Below are 19,926 nucleotides of genomic sequence, written 5' to 3' on the forward strand. Positions count from 1 at the left end.
TACTGTCCACGGTAATACCGGTATAATGTTAGGCAACGATAGGAAAATGAAATATCGCGATAGAATATGAGTAAAACGCGCATGCGCAGTGCCTTTGTTTTCATACACACATGGCTGATTGTTGAGTGAAACAGATGAACCAGAATTGGTTTGTACAAATGGTGCAACTTCAGTGATGTGGAACTGGTTTGGTGTTTGTCCGTCAGATACACGACAAAGCACATTTTTTTGTAGAACATGCAAGCGGCCGTTGTTATTGTCGTATTTGTCGAACTAAGATGCTCTTAAATCTGGGAGTAATCTGGGTCCTAAACTCAGTTCAAACGAACACTGCAGCATCACTGAGAGTTAAAAAATAAAAACTGTCTAAATTCTTTCATCTTTAATAAAACGATCTGCATTGCTGCTTTACCAGGTGTAACTATGAAGTTTAACTTCCAGGCTTCCATGAAAACAAAATTTATTACATTTAAGGAGTTAGAAGTTAGCAGGAAGCTAGCGGAAGTTAGCTCGCTAGTTTCGCTAGTTACCTAAACATGATATAGCATGTTCTGACTAGAGCTGGGCGATATGAGATTTTTTCATATCACGATATGTTTTTTTCATTTCAGGCGATAACGATATCTATCACGATATAAGCCAAATAACTATATTTGTAAGATTTAAATGTGCTGTTGCTCACAAGTAAAATGTGAAATAATCAGCAGCTTGTTTTTATTTAAATATTTATTTCCCATAATAAGTTCAACAGGGTAGATGTACTTAAGGAACATGAGACTTTTTCAGATAAATAAAGGCAAATATTGCAAACTACACAAAAGGCAGCCGCTAAAGCGTTTAAGTTTCAAAACAGAACAAACGAAACAGACTAAATTGTCAATTCCACTTAGAAACAAAATATTAATTCTAAAAATAAATCTTAGTTTGTTTTACAGAAGAACAGACAAAACTGACTAACTTTTGTCAATATCAAATAAACTGAGAACTAAAAGGAAATTCTCAATCTCTCCTTGTTGTATAGCTGAGCTTTTCAAACAGTTTTAACAGTTACTTTAGTCTGACAAAAGCCGAATGACGAATTAGCGCTTCCAGTCAGAGACTGAGGCTACGTCCACACGTACACGGGTATTTTTGAAAACGGAGATTTTCCGTTTTCGTTTTAAAAAAATAATCCCGTCCACACATAAAGGCAGAAATGAAGGAAAACGCTGCTATGAACATGCCAAAGCAGCAGGTGGCGCTAGATTCCTAACCGTGCAGAAATGTTGGCCAATCAGAAGTCTAGAAGCCTCGGTGGGAAAAAGTAAACAAAGCTGGGGCATAGAAGCAGAACCGAGTCGCATGTGTGGAGGGACAGTAACTGTGTGTATATGTAAGCATTTAAACACTGCAGAGAGTACAATTAACAGTAACAGTATTGTAGAAATTCATTTCACCGAAACAATAACGTGGCGCACAGTGTGACGCATGCACCAGTTTATTGTATTTCCAGACTTGCTTTCGGCACAATTTACAGTGCACGCTACTCTATTTTTTGTCAGACTTGAAATAGCCGAAATACCTTCACACTACGGAACTTCTATGGCTCTTCCGTTCGACAATCTCTCCGGCGTTGGAACCATCATCTGTTTTCTCTTCGGTCACGCTCGGTTGATTTTTCTAGTCGGCACACTCATTTCCTCCATTACGCGCTGGCTCCATTACCCGCTGGCTGCTTCCCAAACAAACACACGTGCGGCTTGGCACTTGTGCTGTATGTAACAAGTCACGCGACGTGACGCTGCGGCTGTGATTGGTTCGGCTCTGCGCTACTTAATTTAGATTGGCTGACCTTTTTTTTTTTTTTTTTTTTTTTTAAAGAGGACAAGAGCAGCGAGGTCTATCGCGATAGCTTAATTTCTCTATCGAGTAAAAGTTATATCGCGATACATATCGTTATCGTTCTATCGTCCAGCTCTAGTTCTGACTGAGAGATTTCTGAAAAAAAATCAAACTTACAGCTCTGCTATCACTTCCAACATAAATGACAGTGACGTTTGTAGGGTTACTGAAGTTGGGCTAGCTGGTATATAATTATGTGCTACGTAATCGCTAGCGACACAGCTATGTTAGCATAACATAAACAGTGCAGCTGGAGGACGAACACTAACACTTTTACACTTATAAAAGTTAACGTGAAGGTTCCTCATGGTTAGAGACAAATGCAATCGCATGGCAGGATGCTGTAAACGGACCAAACTTCAGTCAGGAGAACAACTGAGATAATCCATCCACAATACGAGGTTAGTCATTAATATACTGCAACAACATGGGAATAGAGCAGATACACGACAAAGCACATTTTTTTGTAGAACATGCAAGCGGCCGTTGTTATTGTCGTATTTGTCGAACTAAGATGCTCTTAAATCTGGGAGTAATCTGGGTCCTAAACTCAGTTCAAACGAACACTGCAGCATCACTGAGAGTTAAAAAATAAAAACTGTCTAAATTCTTTCATCTTTAATAAAACGATCTGCATTGCTGCTTTACCAGGTGTAACTATGAAGTTTAACTTCCAGGCTTCCATGAAAACAAAATTTATTACATTTAAGGAGTTAGAAGTTAGCAGGAAGCTAGCGGAAGTTAGCTCGCTAGTTTCGCTAGTTACCTAAACATGATATAGCATGTTCTGACTAGAGCTGGGCGATATGAGATTTTTTCATATCACGATATGTTTTTTTCATTTCAGGCGATAACGATATCTATCACGATATAAGCCAAATAACTATATTTGTAAGATTTAAATGTGCTGTTGCTCACAAGTAAAATGTGAAATAATCAGCAGCTTGTTTTTATTTAAATATTTATTTCCCATAATAAGTTCAACAGGGTAGATGTACTTAAGGAACATGAGACTTTTTCAGATAAATAAAGGCAAATATTGCAAACTACACAAAAGGCAGCCGCTAAAGCGTTTAAGTTTCAAAACAGAACAAACGAAACAGACTAAATTGTCAATTCCACTTAGAAACAAAATATTAATTCTAAAAATAAATCTTAGTTTGTTTTACAGAAGAACAGACAAAACTGACTAACTTTTGTCAATATCAAATAAACTGAGAACTAAAAGGAAATTCTCAATCTCTCCTTGTTGTATAGCTGAGCTTTTCAAACAGTTTTAACAGTTACTTTAGTCTGACAAAAGCCGAATGACGAATTAGCGCTTCCAGTCAGAGACTGAGGCTACGTCCACACGTACACGGGTATTTTTGAAAACGGAGATTTTCCGTTTTCGTTTTAAAAAAATAATCCCGTCCACACATAAAGGCAGAAATGAAGGAAAACGCTGCTATGAACATGCCAAAGCAGCAGGTGGCGCTAGATTCCTAACCGTGCAGAAATGTTGGCCAATCAGAAGTCTAGAAGCCTCGGTGGGAAAAAGTAAACAAAGCTGGGGCATAGAAGCAGAACCGAGTCGCATGTGTGGAGGGACAGTAACTGTGTGTATATGTAAGCATTTAAACACTGCAGAGAGTACAATTAACAGTAACAGTATTGTAGAAATTCATTTCACCGAAACAATAACGTGGCGCACAGTGTGACGCATGCACCAGTTTATTGTATTTCCAGACTTGCTTTCGGCACAATTTACAGTGCACGCTACTCTATTTTTTGTCAGACTTGAAATAGCCGAAATACCTTCACACTACGGAACTTCTATGGCTCTTCCGTTCGACAATCTCTCCGGCGTTGGAACCATCATCTGTTTTCTCTTCGGTCACGCTCGGTTGATTTTTCTAGTCGGCACACTCATTTCCTCCATTACGCGCTGGCTCCATTACCCGCTGGCTGCTTCCCAAACAAACACACGTGCGGCTTGGCACTTGTGCTGTATGTAACAAGTCACGCGACGTGACGCTGCGGCTGTGATTGGTTCGGCTCTGCGCTACTTAATTTAGATTGGCTGACCTTTTTTTTTTTTTTTTTTTTTTTTAAAGAGGACAAGAGCAGCGAGGTCTATCGCGATAGCTTAATTTCTCTATCGAGTAAAAGTTATATCGCGATACATATCGTTATCGTTCTATCGTCCAGCTCTAGTTCTGACTGAGAGATTTCTGAAAAAAAATCAAACTTACAGCTCTGCTATCACTTCCAACATAAATGACAGTGACGTTTGTAGGGTTACTGAAGTTGGGCTAGCTGGTATATAATTATGTGCTACGTAATCGCTAGCGACACAGCTATGTTAGCATAACATAAACAGTGCAGCTGGAGGACGAACACTAACACTTTTACACTTATAAAAGTTAACGTGAAGGTTCCTCATGGTTAGAGACAAATGCAATCGCATGGCAGGATGCTGTAAACGGACCAAACTTCAGTCAGGAGAACAACTGAGATAATCCATCCACAATACGAGGTTAGTCATTAATATACTGCAACAACATGGGAATAGAGCAGCTGCCAGAGAATTCAACATTAATGAATCAATGGTACAGAAGTGGAGGAAGCAAGAAGAATGAGTTTAATAAAGTTTGATTTATCTGACTGCTTTGTTTCGCTTAATGTGCCTTATAATCCCGTGCACCTTATGGTCCGAAACATACGTACTGCACACTGCAGTTTAATGTTGCAAAGCACCTCTTTTTAACTTCAGTGGATATTATACATGGTTATGCTCAGGATATGTCAGCCCATTTCCACTGGAAATGCCTTTTGGTTAAACTTTCAGCAAGGAATTTGCATTTGCACTGTTACATTTTTATAAAGCTTTAATGTACATAAAAACCAGCTTCTTGTTTAAGTGAAAATAAATGGAAGGTTGTCTTTTTGCGCTGGTAATGTTGTGGAGTTGTATTTTGTCGCGCATCAATTATATCGTCAGTTATATCGTTATCGCAAATTTTCAAATATATATCGTGATAAATATTTTTGGCCATATCGCCCTGCTCTAATTGCAATAACACCAAGATGTGCAATACCTTTAAGAACTGAAGAGTTGGTCGTTGTGGTCATTACTGGCCTCTTTACCTCCGAAACACAGATACTAGAAAATTTAAAAAAAAAGACATACTGTGAGCTTGTGACCTAGCAGACCGCATGAATTTTACTCTGTCACACTTTTAAGAACAAGAAAACTAGCTGATTTATATTATTTACAATACCGAGTCACTTGACTAACTTATTGGACTCAAAAAAAAAAAAAAACCCCGACATTTTTTGAAATTAAAGTTTAGCTTCATCAGTCCAAAGAAATTCTTACTGTGACACAAGGAAACAAGGAAATTGTCCATCCGGGTCCATACTACATCAGAAATGTATCAATGACAGACATCATTCAAGTGTGTCAAGTGTTGAAATCAAAGCCACAAATCAGGAATACGTTAATGTAACTGATTATTTAACTATATAAATAGCATCAATAGTACTGCGGCAGTCTGAGCAGCATAAGTAAGGGATGGTTCAGGGTTACCTGATCCAGTCATAGCTATAAGCTTAATTAAAAAGGATGGGTTTTTTTAGCCCAACCTTAAAAGTACAATGGTGTACTGCAACAGGAGGTTTCTCATTTTAGAGACACTGCCCAGATAAAAGGAACCCGTCCAACACATTTGTTTTATGAGCACACCAAATCAAAAATGACTCCTAGGTTCCTCACAATGTCTCTGGAGGCCAACATATCTGGTTAGACACCATGTTTATCAGATTTTTACGGTCAAAAAAAACAATCTCAGTTTTGTCTGAAGTTGGGGTATCAGATCCTGACAACTTTGTTCTGAACTGAGAATAACAAGCGAGCTGCGTAGTAATGTTGTGTCAAATCAATTATTCAATTACCCCAAGCACTTCTTGATAAATTACTCAAGGCACAGACGCTTGCTGGGGGTACATGCTTAAACTTGTAGCGAATACCACAGCACTGCAAATTATGAATATACTCTCTATGCGAGGTACATACAAAATATATGACGACTTCTAAGCTTTGTACTAACTCGTACTTTAAATCAAATTATTAAAACGCTCAATTTTACTGTTAGCTAACTAAACCACCTATTAGTGAAATTGACTCAAGGCAGGTTATCAAACATATGGATATAACATTAGTTACTGTGTAACGTAAAATATATAGGGCAGAGTCGTTAAATTTAACACTTATCAAAGAGCATGAATGAATGCCAATAATGTTAACAAAACCGTTAGGCTGCATTTTGATGCTAAACTCGCGAAGCTAACCATGGTGGCCGTCTATGGTTCATACTTCCGCTGGCACACGCATTTCACTTATTGTGACATTTAGGAGTCCGAAGACGTGAAAGAAGATATAAACACGCACTTCCAGAGGTTGCCGTTGACTTACTTTGTGTGGCAGTCACTTTTAAATCGCACAGTTTCGACCAACAACTCACTCCTGCTTGTATTGTTCGCGCGTGCAGTTTGTGGAAATGATGTATTCTGGGACAAACAGCTATGATTGGTTAATGTGTGACATACGACACTTCCGGTCTAGAAAGGAATGTGGTAGGGCCCCTACAAAGGGTTTACTAAACCGCGTGTGTCCTTTAATCACAGTTTTTATTTGGTTAAGCTCTGCAAACGCTGAAAATATACAGCTAATCCAAAGAAGACGAGTGTTATGCGGTACCGTTATGATACAAAGTACGAGTTTGTGCCACTTGCTGTTTTGCTCCATGAAGAAAACTCACGATTTAGCCTGCCTAATTAAAAAAATTAATTAATTAATTCAACAATCGGTTAATTTTACTTGATATGCGCAAAGAAAAGGTAGCCATCAGATTTTGTAAGTTACTGCTTTTTTGTTTATTGTGTTGGTTGTTTATGTACACTCGTAAGTATAATGCAAAAATAAATAAGTTTGATGAAATAAAAGAAACAAAAAAATCTTTTTAACAATTAATATATTTAATCACAAAATTGAAAACTAACAAGGAAGATAAATAAAGAAAATAAATAATAGAAAGATTGTTTTAAAAAGCAGCTTGCAGGTGAATTACATATAAATTCATGACACATGATCTACACTATGTTGGCTTATCTGCATTGACATGCTTATGAATTTTAGTGACATCCTCCTCTTAATCCATAGGGTTTAATATGATTGCAGCTATAATACCGTCAACTCTTCTGGGAAGGCTTTCCCTAAGGTTTAGGAGTGTATTTATTGGGATTTCTGAACATTCAGAAATCTGCAGACTCCAGAAGTGCATCTGTGAGGTCAGACAATGATGTTGGACAAGAAGTGCTGGTTTGCAGCCTCTGCACTAATTCATCTCAAATGTGCTTTGCTGGGTTGTGGTCAGGACAGGCCAGTCAAGTTCTTCCACACCAAACTCGCTAATCCTTCGCTTTGTGCACTGGTGTGCAGCCAGGTTGAACCAGTTTGTTCCCACAAAGGTATGAGAATGAAATTGTCCAAAAAGTCTTGGTATGCTGAACCGTTTAGAGTTCCTTTAACTAAGGGGCCGATCCCAACTCCCAAAAAACAACTTTACACCATACACCCCCCCTCAACCAGATTTTACACTTGACACAATGCAAACAAGTACTGTTCTCATGGCAACTGCCAAACCTAGACTCCACCATCCGATTGGCAGATGGAGAAGCGTGATTTGTCACTCCAGAAAACACATCTCCACTGCTCTAGAGTCCAGTGGCATGTTTTACACTGACACTTTGCATTGCACTTGGTTATGTAAGGCTTGGATGCAGCTGCTCAGCTATGAAAACCCATTCCATGAAGCCCTCTACACAATGTTTTTGAGCTAATCGTAAGGCCACATGAAGTTTAGAGGCCTGTAGGGACTGACTCTGCAGAAAGTTGGCGACGTTTGTGCACTATGTGCCTTAGTGTCCGTTGACTCAGCTCTGTGGCCTACCATTTTGAGTTGCTGTCATTCCCAATCCCTTACACTTTGTTATAATACCACTAACAGCTGACTGTGGAATATTTAGTAGCTGGACTTGCTGCACTGGTGGGATCCTATCACAGTACCATGCTGAGTTTCAGTGAGCTCTTGAGAGTGACCCATTCTTTCACAAATGTTTGTAGAAGCAGTCTGCATACCAAGGTGCTTGAATTTATACACCTGTGGCCACGGAAGTGTTTGGATCACCTGAAATCAATCATCACAAGGGGCGAGTTAATACTTTTGGCAATGTAGTCGAAGTTAAAACAGACATTTATTTGAGATATTAGTTGTGACGCTTTCAAGGAATATAAATTTATTAAATTCACACATAAGTAAGTCTCTAGATAAGACACGTTTAAGTAATCCACATGCAGGCAAAACTTAGCACTTACTGCAACAACATAAACATACTGCCTCAACGAAACAAGTTATTTAACACATTTTGATGTAGTTTAAATCATGCCCATGCACATTTGATGTCCAAGCATTTCAATATTTACTGAACCCATCAAAAATAAATTAAGGCCTGCAATTTAACAATGTATATAAGTTAGTAAGTTTCAGTTTTATTTGTCACTTCAATCACAGAACAAAACCCTCCTTGTGTTTTATTCACCATGAAAGCTAAGACAGAAATTTCACAGGGTTGATACTATGAATATAAAAGACTTTCTTGTACTGAAATACGTGAAATACAACGGCAGGGGGTCTCTCATAAAACAGTTTGTTACATAAGCGTCTAATATGTCTCAAAATGGCACACCGTGCAGTTCCACGATAAATGAAATGAACATTTATATTTAGGGCCTGTGCTACCACCACAACTGGTAGCACAGTCTCTGAAACAATCTCTGTCACAAACAGTCTCTGAACAGTTCACAGTCTCTGAAAGTGTATGGAAGGATGAGTAGAATCCTTATGAGAGGCATTCCGTCCCACCGTGTAACACATCACTTCAAAGTTTACTTTAGGCATTTTGTTGGTTTGAGGTCCGGTGAGTCTGAAGGCCACAGTATGGTCACACATGTTTTATACTTAATAAACAACTAATATGATTCAGCAAAGGTTTTGACATGTCACAGAAAACAGGTGCAAAAAATAAAACGAATAATGACTATTCTTGGTGTCTGATGGCTCATTGAGACACCTGAACTGAACAACCCCAACCACACTGGTCCTTTTAAAACATTGCAATACCTGTCAAATGACCACTCATGCCTTATAAATATATCGGCATTTACTATGGTCCTCCACTCTTTCATTCTGTTTTCCCTTTATCTCTGGTCACCACTGTAGGTGTTGATAATACTGTAATATGGATTTGTTCTATGATTCCAGCATAAATTTAAAGTGTTAAAATGTTTAACTGGCAGTAATTCTATAAGTCACAGTTAAGCTAACACCCGCTGGATTTATGTCATAATAACAGGATACAGTAAGATAGTATATGGCATGAAGCATGAAATTCTGAAAAAGCAACAGTTAAGATTAAATGCACCTCCTTTTTCAGTGTTTTTATAGTTGCAGTTTGCTCATAGTAAGACACGGTATGAAACACTTCACTTTAAACCACTGACAAAACGTTGCACTTTAAAGGTATTTTTTGTTATGCAAATGTTGACTACAATTTTCACCACTGCAGGCAGCATTTTACCAGTGGGTGTGTTGAGATTTTTTTCTTAGGTGTTGTGCATTTCTTTTGACGTGATATTTCTTTTAACCCTTACTTTAAATTCCTCAAAAAGTTTTGCTTTTTCCGCACCACCATTGTTTATAGCAGCGATTCCCAAAGTCAAGAGTGCTTCAGCCCAATTAAAAACTAGAAGATCCCATGGGGCACACCCATTTTAAAATTTCACTTCAATTAAAATACAATAAAAAGAGATGTATTTCCTTGAAAATGTTATTCAAAAAACATAAACAGGCTTTTGGCTAGAAATTGCTAAAGTTACCAAGTCATACGTAAAATACTATGGTCAATATGGGACCCACCTGCTACTGGGATATAAACTTCAATACAAGAGAAGCAAATATAGGTTGGATTAATAAGTAATATAACAAACTAACCGCATCTTATCATTTTTATTCACTTTTTAAATAAATAAATCCATTTTACGGAATTTCTGTACCTGTAGTACACTCGCAGCCTATTGTGGCTCCAGCCCACACTTTGGGAATCTGTTTCATAGTAATGCGTCAATGACTAATGCCTGTTTTCTACAAGTACCTGTTTGACTGGACTCGACCTTGTTTTTAGGGTTTGTCATTAGGTGCAAATGGAAAGGTGAAACCCAGCAACAAAAACCAACACCGTGGTTTCCAAGTCTGAGAAAAACCCATAGACTTATAGACTTATACCACTCTTTCGATGTCCTCCATCGTTGTTGTCTTTGTCAGATAACAATGACGTTGTTATAACGACCCCATGCACATTGAGGTGGAAATGAGAAACTGAGTATAGCAAAGTTGAGTTGAGCCAAAGTTGTGGAAACAAGGCTTCAATGACTTGCTGGGCTGACTGATTGCACCATGTTATGTTACATACTGGTATCATACAAAAGTACAGTTTCGTCCTAGTTTAAGTTCAGTTAATATTTATTTAACACAAAACATAGATTTTTTTTTTACATAAACTTGTGGTGAACTTTTTTTTTAAACATATAAATTTACAATAAATAGCTTTAAGCTGCTTTTTAAATGGATCTATTGACATTAAAGTAAGAACAAACAGCAACAGTTTGTCTTACAACTGTACAGTTTACGTAAGAAGGATCCTTTAGGCTGAAGCATCAGTGTCACACAGAGTTGCTCCTGCAGGTTAGAGGCACAGAGGTATGGGACACTTCAATGTGCACAGTGGACATGGGATATTGCTCACACTCTTCCTCTAGTGGGAAACAGCGGCAGTGTAGGAGCACCTCGCTCACCTCTTGCCTAAAGTTGGAGTTCAGGAATCCGTAGATGACGGGGTTAATGCAGGTGGAGGACATGGCCAGCAGGTGGCAGAGGGAGAACAGCAGGTTGTGGTGACAGACGGGCAGAGCCTCCTGGTTCCAGTCTGACACCACGTTGAAGATGGTGAGCGGAAGCCAGCAAAGGGCAAAGACTGTTATGAGAGCAACCAGCATGATGTTGATCCGGCGGCTGTGGGTCATGCGCTGGCACTCGGGGGTCCGGGCGCGGTCCAACATTTCTTTGCGGTGACGGAGCCGCACAATAACTCTAACATAACAGAGCAGGACCAAAAACAGTGGCCCACAGTACTGGAACAGCAGAAGCCATGTGGTGTAAGCGACCCTGTGACCCTGGGATGGCCAGTGCTCCACACAGGCTTCCATATGTGAAGAGGTGGGGACGTAAGAAAAGAGGGAACGGTATGAATTTTGAAGCGCAGACAGGTTTTTGTATGTATGAGTAGGAGATGTGTTGAGATAAGCATGAGGAAAATCTTGGTCATGTACCGATGACACGGGCAGGATTACATTGGTATAGGGCTCATTTGTGAGCAGCTGAAAGGCTAAGAAAGGCAAAGATGTGAAGCAGGCCAGTATCCAAATGAGAACAATTGCCATGTAGGCCTGAGGAACACTTGGTTTCCATCCAGAGGGGTTAATGATAAGCTGGTGCCTTTCTAAGGCGATAAACACTAGAGACAGCACTGACACACTCACAGAGACACACTGGATGAACGGCACCAGGCGACATAACAGCGAGCCAAACACCCAGTGGTCCATGATTGTGTATATGACAGTGAAGGGGAGGCAGAAGACACATACCAGAATGTCAGAGAATGACAGGTTGCAGATGAAAATGCTGGTGACATTGACCTTTTCTCTGCGGCGGGCAATGATGCAAATGAGGCCAATGTTGCCCACCAACCCTAGCACCATTGTAACACTGTACCAGGCTACAAGGCATGCTGTCAGAACAGGAGACATGTGGCACTGCTCATCATGCTCCAGAATGGCGAAGTCTGAGAGGAGCTGGGTCTCATTCCCTGGCCAGTCCTGTACAGACCCATGGCTGGCTCGCTCTTTCTCCCAAGCTGAGGATTGTGGAGGGGTGGAGCTGTTGAAGATCAAAGGAAAAGGTGACGCTGACAAAGAAGACTGGGTTGTGTTGCCACTCAAGGACATCTCACCAAGACTGAAGTGTCACCAGCACCATGGATCAAACTGTCCATCCCAGCCCTCTGAAAACATGCATCTGAAACAAAGAGAGAAATCACAGATTCATGAAATGCATTTATTCTACTGCTCTTATACTATAGAAGTCATTTAATGTGTGTATGTAGGAGTGATACTGTTGCTATAAATGAAGGAGAACTAAGCTGATCCTGTTTCTAAAAAATAGAAACTACATGTGTGAGGAATTAGTGCCTGATAGAGTTGAAGGAAGTTCAATTATATGTACAATAAATGTTTGATGGGGTGGAACCATCAGCGTAGCTTTGTGCTGAACATTGGGGGGGAGGGGGGGGGGCAAGACAGCAAGATCTCTGTCTAAATAAATAAATAAATCTGGGTAAATTCCCAGATGATTAAATATGCTACTATATTGCTGGTAATACCTGAAATGAGTAAAGAAAATCAGCCTATTTATGCAAGATAATTCATAATTTTATTGGTGGTGGTGGGGGGGTTATATTGGTTGCGTCTGATTATGGTAAATGGCCTGTATTTATATAGCGCTTTACTAGTCCCTAAGGACCCCAAAGCGCTTTACATATCCAGTCATCCACCCATTCACACACACATTCACACACTGGTGATGGCAGCTACATTGTAGCCACAGCCACCCTGGGGCGCACTGACAGAGGCGAGGCTGCTGGACACTGGCGCCACCGGGCCCTCTGACCACCACCAGTAGGCAACGGGTGAAATGTCTTGCCCAAGGACACAACGACCAAGACTGTCCAAGCCGGGGCTCGAACCGGCAACCTTCAAATTACAAGGCGAACTCCCAACTCTTGAGCCACATTATTGGGGGGTCATAACCCCTCTAACCCCCCTGGAAATTACGCTCCTGGGTGGAACAGTGGTTAGCACTGTTGCTTCAAGGCAAGAAGGTTGCGGGTTCAGGCTGAGGCCTTTCTGTGTGGAGTTTTTTATGTTCTCCTGTGTCTGCACGGGTACTCCGGCTTCCTCCCACAGTCCAAAGACATGCAGTTAGTCAGGTTAGGTTAAATGGTGAATCTAAGTGATGAGAACATGTTTGTCTGTCTCTTTGTTAGCCCTGCGACAGACTGAGAACCTGTCCAGGGGTTGGTAAGCGTTACTATGAAATGTTTTACTAACATTCATGGGTCCCCAGAGCAGAAATCCTAAACACTATGATGACTCATTGGCTAGTTTGCTGACCTCAAATTCGTAGGGGCTCTTTGGTGTAGCAAGGATATCAGGACTGCGAGTAATGGATGGTCTGTGTGAGTCATTGCAGTCACTTTATGGTCAATCTGTGTCTACACAAGATTCATTCAGGCCCACTACTGAGTCGTATATTACCTGACATTTTGGAAGTCCTCAGATCCCACTAAACAAGTAGTATTACATTCACTGGCCTCATTTATTAGTTACGCTTTGCCAGTACAAGGTTGGTCCCCCGTTTGCCTTTGGAGTGCATTAATTCTTCATGGCAGAGATTCAACAAAGTGCTGGAAAAATTCCTCAGAGTTTTGGTCCAAATTAACATGATAGAGTCACACAGTTGGTGCAGATTTTTTGGCTGTGCGTTTATCTTCCATTCCACCACATCCCAAAGGTGCTCTATTTCTGAAATGATGCATATTTCTGCTGTAAGCAGCCATCTGAGTATAGATGCAATATGGTCATAAAAAACATGATCATCAACAATACTCGGGTAGGCTGTACTATTTAAATGATGTTCAGTTGGTATAAAGAGGCCCAGAGTGTACAAAAAAATATCCCCCAAGTCATTATTATGCAAAATTCTGACCCATCAAATTTTTTTCATCAGACCAAGCAACATTTTTCCAGTCTTTTCCTGTCCACTTCTGGTTAGCTTGTGTGAAATGTCAGCTAAGAAGATTCCTTGCATTCCTCTTCTTAGCTGACAGGAGTGGCATCTAGTGTGGTCTTCTGCTACTGCCTATACCAGGGGTAGGGAACTCCAGGCCTCGAGAGCCGGTGTCCTGCAGGTTTTAGATCTCACCCTTGATCAACACGTCTGAATCAAATGATTAGTTCATCACCAGGCCTCTGGAGACTTCAAGACATGTTGAAGAGGTAATTTAGCCATTTAGACCAGCTGTGTTGGATTAAGGACACATCTAAAACCTGCAGGACACTGGCTCTCGGGTTCCCTACCCCTGGCCTATACGCTTCAAGGCTTGACAGGTAATGTGTTTAGAGATGCTCTTCTGCATAGCTCTGTCATAAAGAGCGGTTATTAGAGTTACCGTTGCCCTTGGCAATCTGGCCATACTCCTTTGACTTTTGGCATCAATACGACATTTTAGCCCAGGCTTTTTTGGGCTGTTCTCTGAAAACTGTAGAGACAGTTGTGTAGGATAATCCAAGCAGTTTCTGACACAATCAAACCAACCCTTATATCAGCAACAATCATGCGACATTCAAAGTACTTTAAATCATCCCATTCTAATGCTAAGGTTGAACTTCATATCTATATTAACTAGCGTCCATGTGACAGCTGATTATATTTGTGTTAACAAGCAGTTGAACCACTGTACCTAACAAAGTGGCCAGTGAATGTTTGTACATTACAAAAGGCAAAATAGACTTGATAAAATACAACAGAAGCTGTGCTTGTGTAGACAGGTGAGTTGGTGAAGATAAGAGAGTATGTGTTCTGTCAGTCCTGTGAGACAGATGACTGAAAAACGTGCAGAAAAAATGCACGTGGTGGAGACAAACTGTCAGGACCAACGACTGCTCTTGCGATCCTCCACACTTTAAATCCAGATGTTGAACATTATAATTATTAAACATCTAGATTTATCTTTGTCTTAGATATCAGGTTGACTGCAGTCCTCATGTAAGAATGACACCTATATAAAAAGGAAGAAAATATGAAGTGCTTTCACAGTTTAAATAACAAAAGACTTTGAGTACAGGTGATAAAAGGTGATAATTACATTCTTTTGTAAGCGACTTGGCCTCACACTAATAATTGCTGCAATTCCTTGTCCAAAAATCAACAGTCAGGTCTCAAGACTGAACATAAAAAGCTAATGATATCAAAATGATTATGAATACACAGACTTAGATTCATTTATTTTAATGAAAGGGTATGACATTGTCATGATCCTAAAAATGGACTGTAGCCATCTTCCCTGGAACCTCTGCTATGTGCCATGAAAACCATAAGAAAACGAGACTGTCACTTTCCATTAACAGCGCACACACTTTGCTATCAGTCACTTCACCCTGCATCATTACTAACCTACTGTGTCAGTGTGTTGAGTGAGCTGCAGGCAGGGTGGCACAGCATCGATCATCCTTTGTTCGGTGAGGAAAGGCAAGTGTAATGTCACCGGTAACTACATGCAACAAATAACTGCAACAGTGAGTAGAAACCATGTACAGCAGTAGTAAGAAAAGGAAATATTGAAAACCAACAGCCATTTTTAAACCGCTAATGCTGCAATTGTGCGATGCTGTGGGGAACACATACATCAAGTAGTTGTGTTAGTGTGTTGGACACACTGCAGCGCTAAGTCTCTGCATGGTAAGGAACACTGTGACCTGTCTCCACTTGACCCGTCATATTATTCTTATCTTTGCCTCAAAAAGTGCCCTCCATCTCAGAGAAAATAGATGAAACAGAAATGAAGGCAAGGCTGTAATTTTCCTTGGAGAAGCTTCACCTTTTTATTTTTAAAAAGACATTGTACTGTGCAGTGAAAGGTGGATTCCACATATACCTTTTAAGCAGCAATCTTGCACTTAATCTACCTGCTAAAGAGTGCTGAGGGTAGTGTCATATAAAGGTAATATTTCTGAGAAATGAAAAATAGTTTATTATAGCTGAACACTGCACTTGATTATAAAGGTCTGACATGTGCTATTCCAAAGGGATGAACGATTTGGGGTTTGTTTGTTTTTTTTGCGTGTAATGAATCTGTACTGCAGGTAAAATGCATTTGAAAATGAAAATAAAGATATATACTTGACTGAAAAACAAAAAAAGCCCAGTCTTTCAATTACCCCTCTGCAATCACAGGTTGTGTTTCTGCTTCACTTCTTACCAGTACAGCCACTTACAAGATTCTAAAAATTTCCTAAATCCAAAAGAATAGTCCAATATGTGTGTGCAATCGATACAGCTGCTCAGAGACTATTTTCTTTCATATTGCCTTGTGCCGGTGATAATCAGGGTAACGGCAGCAGGCACTGTGCAGTGTGCTCAACCTGAGCTAAGCCTTGTTATCTGCTGGAGGTGTCAGGGATTGTGGGTGACACCTCTCAAATCTACTACAAATACTTTCACAATGTGGTTCTCTTTACATTTCAACAAAGAACACGAAATATGAATGCAATGTTGTTCCCCTGTTTGCGTTTTCTTTTGGATAAATACCACCAGACATGCGTGCTGTCAGATGCTTTTGTTAGACTGTATAATTGAAAAGATATTTGTAGAATGAGAGACCTACATTACACCTGCTTACAGTCTCTGGACACTGCAAGCTGACAGTCTAGAAACAATACAGCATTCATTTCATAGCTGATTGAATCCTAATCAATACTGATTTCCCTCGACAAAGATGATGAATCCATTCAATACATCAATATTGCGTGTTTATAAAAAAGAAAGATAAAGGACTCACGTGATGGTTTAGCTGAAAAATGAGTTTCAGTGAAGCCAGGATGAGAGAAAATGATGCTCTGAACAGGTGTGAATCCTCAGGGATTAGAGTTGGAGAAGAAGCTGTGCACTATAACAACCAAAGCGATTGTGTCAGAGGCAGCAGCGAGAGGAGCACAGCTATAATTGTGCTTAGAGCCCCTTCAGGTGCCAAAGACCCTCTGAGGACCGTGCTCTGCTGTCACACAGTGGTGAATTTATTCAATTGCATCCTGAAAATGAAACCAGCTGCAAGTGCTGACAAGAAGACACTGAAGACTCAGGAAGCAGAGTTGAACCGAATTTATTGATGAAGAGCAAGTTTGATAAAGTGGTCATCTTTGTTCATTGGTAATTTAATGTCATAATCTAGACCCGGTCTGGATTTTAGTCGCCTTTAGAGTGTATTCAGACAGGGCTGCACTCTTTTTCATTGTCAGACTTCATCACCACCTTAACAGAGCAGGCCTTCTCATTCACAACCAGCTCACACTCCTCAGGAACATCTACAGTGTTTGCATCGGGGATCCTATGATACAAAAAGAAAAAAAGAAACAATAATAATCAAAAACAATCTCAGGGGTTTTGTTCATTTAGTAACTCTAAAATTGGAAGTTATCATTGTTAAAGCCTAAAAAGAGAACTTATCACAGTCCTACGAGTAAGAAAGCTGAGAGAAAAGAGGTTTATTTGTTTAAAGAAAAAATGCCTTAATGATTAAAAAAAAAACAATAATGTGGAAGTCTTACTTGGTACAGCAGCTCAAACCCTCGCTTGTACAAGAGCAGTCCATGCAGTCTCTCACCCATGCAGAGTCAAAATCATGCAGCTCTCCATCCTTATCCACACACCCTACATGTAAAGAAATGAAAACACAGCTCAACTCAAAGGAGTTGTTGACTTACTTACTCAGAGGCACTCCTTACTTGTGTTTAAGCATCTATTAGTGTATGCATAGGTGTGGTTAAGGGATTAGATGTGGAATAAATGTCTAATATCTGTAAATCATGACAGAGAAACCTTTCCCCCACACCCAGTGTCCTGCTGCACTGCTGCAGTATTGTATCTGTACAAGAAAGGTCTCATGTGACTCACCTTTTGGAGGGTTATTTGGATCTTTGACCTCTAACTCCTCGAAGAAGCATTGAGAGTGACAGAGCACAACGAGCCCCAGCAGACAGACAAACACATGTAGAGAGGACTGAAAGAGAAACACATTTCATACTAAAGTAATTTCTATCCTTTTAAGACCTTTAACATGACAGGAAATGGCCAACTACTGCTTCGACTAACAACTATTCTGTTCAGTTGACACAGTGTATACACAGTTGTACCTTATATCTTACATAACCCGAGGCGTGTGTAAATATAAAATATAATTCTGAAAAAGCAGAATGATTTGCAGGTGTCATAAACTCAGTGTTTAAACTAAGATATTTTACTAATTCATGAAAATTATGAGCTTATTTTGAATCTGAATTGACAGTACCACATCTAAAAAAAAAAGTAGGTACAATTACTAAAAAGAAAGTCAAAGATTTGTAATTAGGTTCGTTGGCAACAGGTTAGCAACAGGACTGAGCAGAGGTTTACCAATCTGCAAAAATCTGCCTCTACAAATTGTGGAAGAATTTCAGAATAATGTGACCCAACATAAACTGCAAAGACTTTGAATATTTCATCATCTACAGCACAAAACATCATCCAAAGATTCAGAGCATCTGCAGAAATCTCTGTGCGCAGGAGATACGGCTGAAAACGAATTCTGGACGTTTGATCTTTGGTCCATCAGGCAGGACGAGATTAAGAACAAGGATGAATCTGTCACGGAAATCCCTGCATGGGCTCAAAAAAAAACCACTTCCAGAAATCACTGTACAAAGTTAACTGTGTCATCCACAAATGCCACTTAAAGCTCTATCATACAAAGAAGAAGCCATATATGAACATGATGATGAAAAGCCACCATCTTCTCTGAGCCAAAGCTTATTTAAAAAGGACAAAGTGAACCAAACTTTTGGTCGATCAAGAAATATTTTTGTGGACTATAGTTAAAAAAAGAGTGGATGCAACACAGAGATAAACAGGGAAGCTTTGGTACCATTAAATTAATTTTAAAAAATGTTAAATTTTCTCTTTTTAAACACTGGTATGATTTACATATTCTATGGTGAATAAAACATGGGTTTATGAGATTTAAAAATCTGTTTTCTTTTACATTTTATAACATTTTTGGAACTGAGTTTGTGAAATATATACACTCTGACAACAATTACGTGATTGAAATCTCATAACTATTCATATTTACATTTATACTGAAAGTTATTTTAAAAAATAGCTGTGATTAGAGAATATATAAAAGAAAGTGTAAAATACGTACCATCCTCAGTTATGATGTATCCCAGCCAACAGAAAAACTGTGTGTGAAAATTCGGTAGTCACGGATTTTATTAAGGTGTGACTCCCATGTATATCATTATGATAATATTTAAACAGTGATGAACGTTTTTTATCAAATATTTGTTTTAAGGTGGAGAAGACCAGCAGGTTATGTTGAAACTGCATATCAAAAACAACATTTTCACCAGCGATAGAAATGGTTTGTTTCTTCTCACGAATCAAACTCAAGCACAGTGAAAAAGCAGCCGTGAAATAATTAGTCAGCAAAACAAAAGTTATTTTCCTTGTCTAGCAACTTTTATTCCTGAGCCAAAAGGCAGAGATTGATTACTTGCATCGATAAACGATACACGTTGTAAACAGTTAAAGAGATAAAAGTTTGGATCAGACCTGCCAGAGTAAACACTGCACTTTTGAACCTTTGCTTAAAAAAAACAAACTGCTTTTAAAGCTTTATAGGCAACAGATGATATCTCCATGTTTCTACAGTCACCACTTAACAATCAGTAAAAAAAAAAAAAAAAATCAAAAAAAAAATCGTAGAAAACCATGACAGAGTATCAAACTGGGATAAAGAAACAATTACACATATAAGGTTTAATGTGCAAAATATACATTTTTTGCAATGAATATTCACATACTTTATTGAGTTTAACTCTGAATATAGGGAGCTCTATGTCAGTGGTGAGTTCATCTTAGTGCAAGTGAAATAAAAGACATTTTTTATGTTAGTGCAGAGGATTTTTTTTTTTTTTGCACATCTAAAGAAACGAGTGCTCCTTTGGTAGCAGCTATC

The 19,926-nt window shown here is 39.4% G+C and overlaps 3 protein-coding genes across 4 annotated transcripts in view; all 3 read right to left on the reverse strand.

Moving 5' to 3' along the window:
* Window positions 1–6,466, reverse strand: part of mcph1 (microcephalin 1) — a 58,034-nt gene extending 51,568 nt beyond the window's left edge. The window contains exons 1-2 of one of the 2 annotated variants that reach the window (XM_026189134.2): window positions 6,338–6,437; window positions 4,962–5,026 (exon numbers count right to left, since the gene is read on the reverse strand). In XM_026189134.2, the coding sequence (XP_026044919.2) occupies window positions 4,962–4,995 (34 nt within the window). In that variant the 5' untranslated portion in view covers window positions 4,996–5,026; window positions 6,338–6,437. Of the gene's footprint in view, window positions 1–4,961; window positions 5,027–6,337 lie in introns of both variants that reach the window. The other variant, XM_026189135.2, reaches the window with a different exon arrangement.
* A 4,018-nt stretch (window positions 6,467–10,484) lies between these two features.
* On the reverse strand, window positions 10,485–16,858 carry npy4r (neuropeptide Y receptor Y4). The gene is made up of 2 exons (XM_080287599.1): window positions 16,714–16,858; window positions 10,485–12,113 (listed from the first exon to the last, which is right to left on the reverse strand). Exon 2 carries the CDS (start codon window positions 12,041–12,043, stop codon window positions 10,703–10,705), a length of 1,341 nt encoding a protein of 446 aa, XP_080143725.1. The 5' UTR covers window positions 12,044–12,113; window positions 16,714–16,858; the 3' UTR covers window positions 10,485–10,702.
* Window positions 16,859–17,018: 160 nt separating this feature from the next.
* Window positions 17,019–19,400, reverse strand: LOC113034557 (beta-microseminoprotein). The gene is made up of 4 exons (XM_026189204.2): window positions 19,111–19,400; window positions 17,826–17,931; window positions 17,480–17,582; window positions 17,019–17,259 (listed from the first exon to the last, which is right to left on the reverse strand). Exons 1-4 carry the CDS (start codon window positions 19,111–19,113, stop codon window positions 17,139–17,141), a joined length of 333 nt encoding a protein of 110 aa, XP_026044989.1. The 5' UTR covers window positions 19,114–19,400; the 3' UTR covers window positions 17,019–17,138.
* Between the last annotated feature and the right edge of the window lie 526 nt (window positions 19,401–19,926).

Source organism: Astatotilapia calliptera, chromosome 13 (assembly GCF_964374335.1).
Source record: "Astatotilapia calliptera chromosome 13, fAstCal68.1, whole genome shotgun sequence".
In the NCBI taxonomy this organism is placed as follows: domain Eukaryota; kingdom Metazoa; phylum Chordata; class Actinopteri; order Cichliformes; family Cichlidae; genus Astatotilapia; species Astatotilapia calliptera.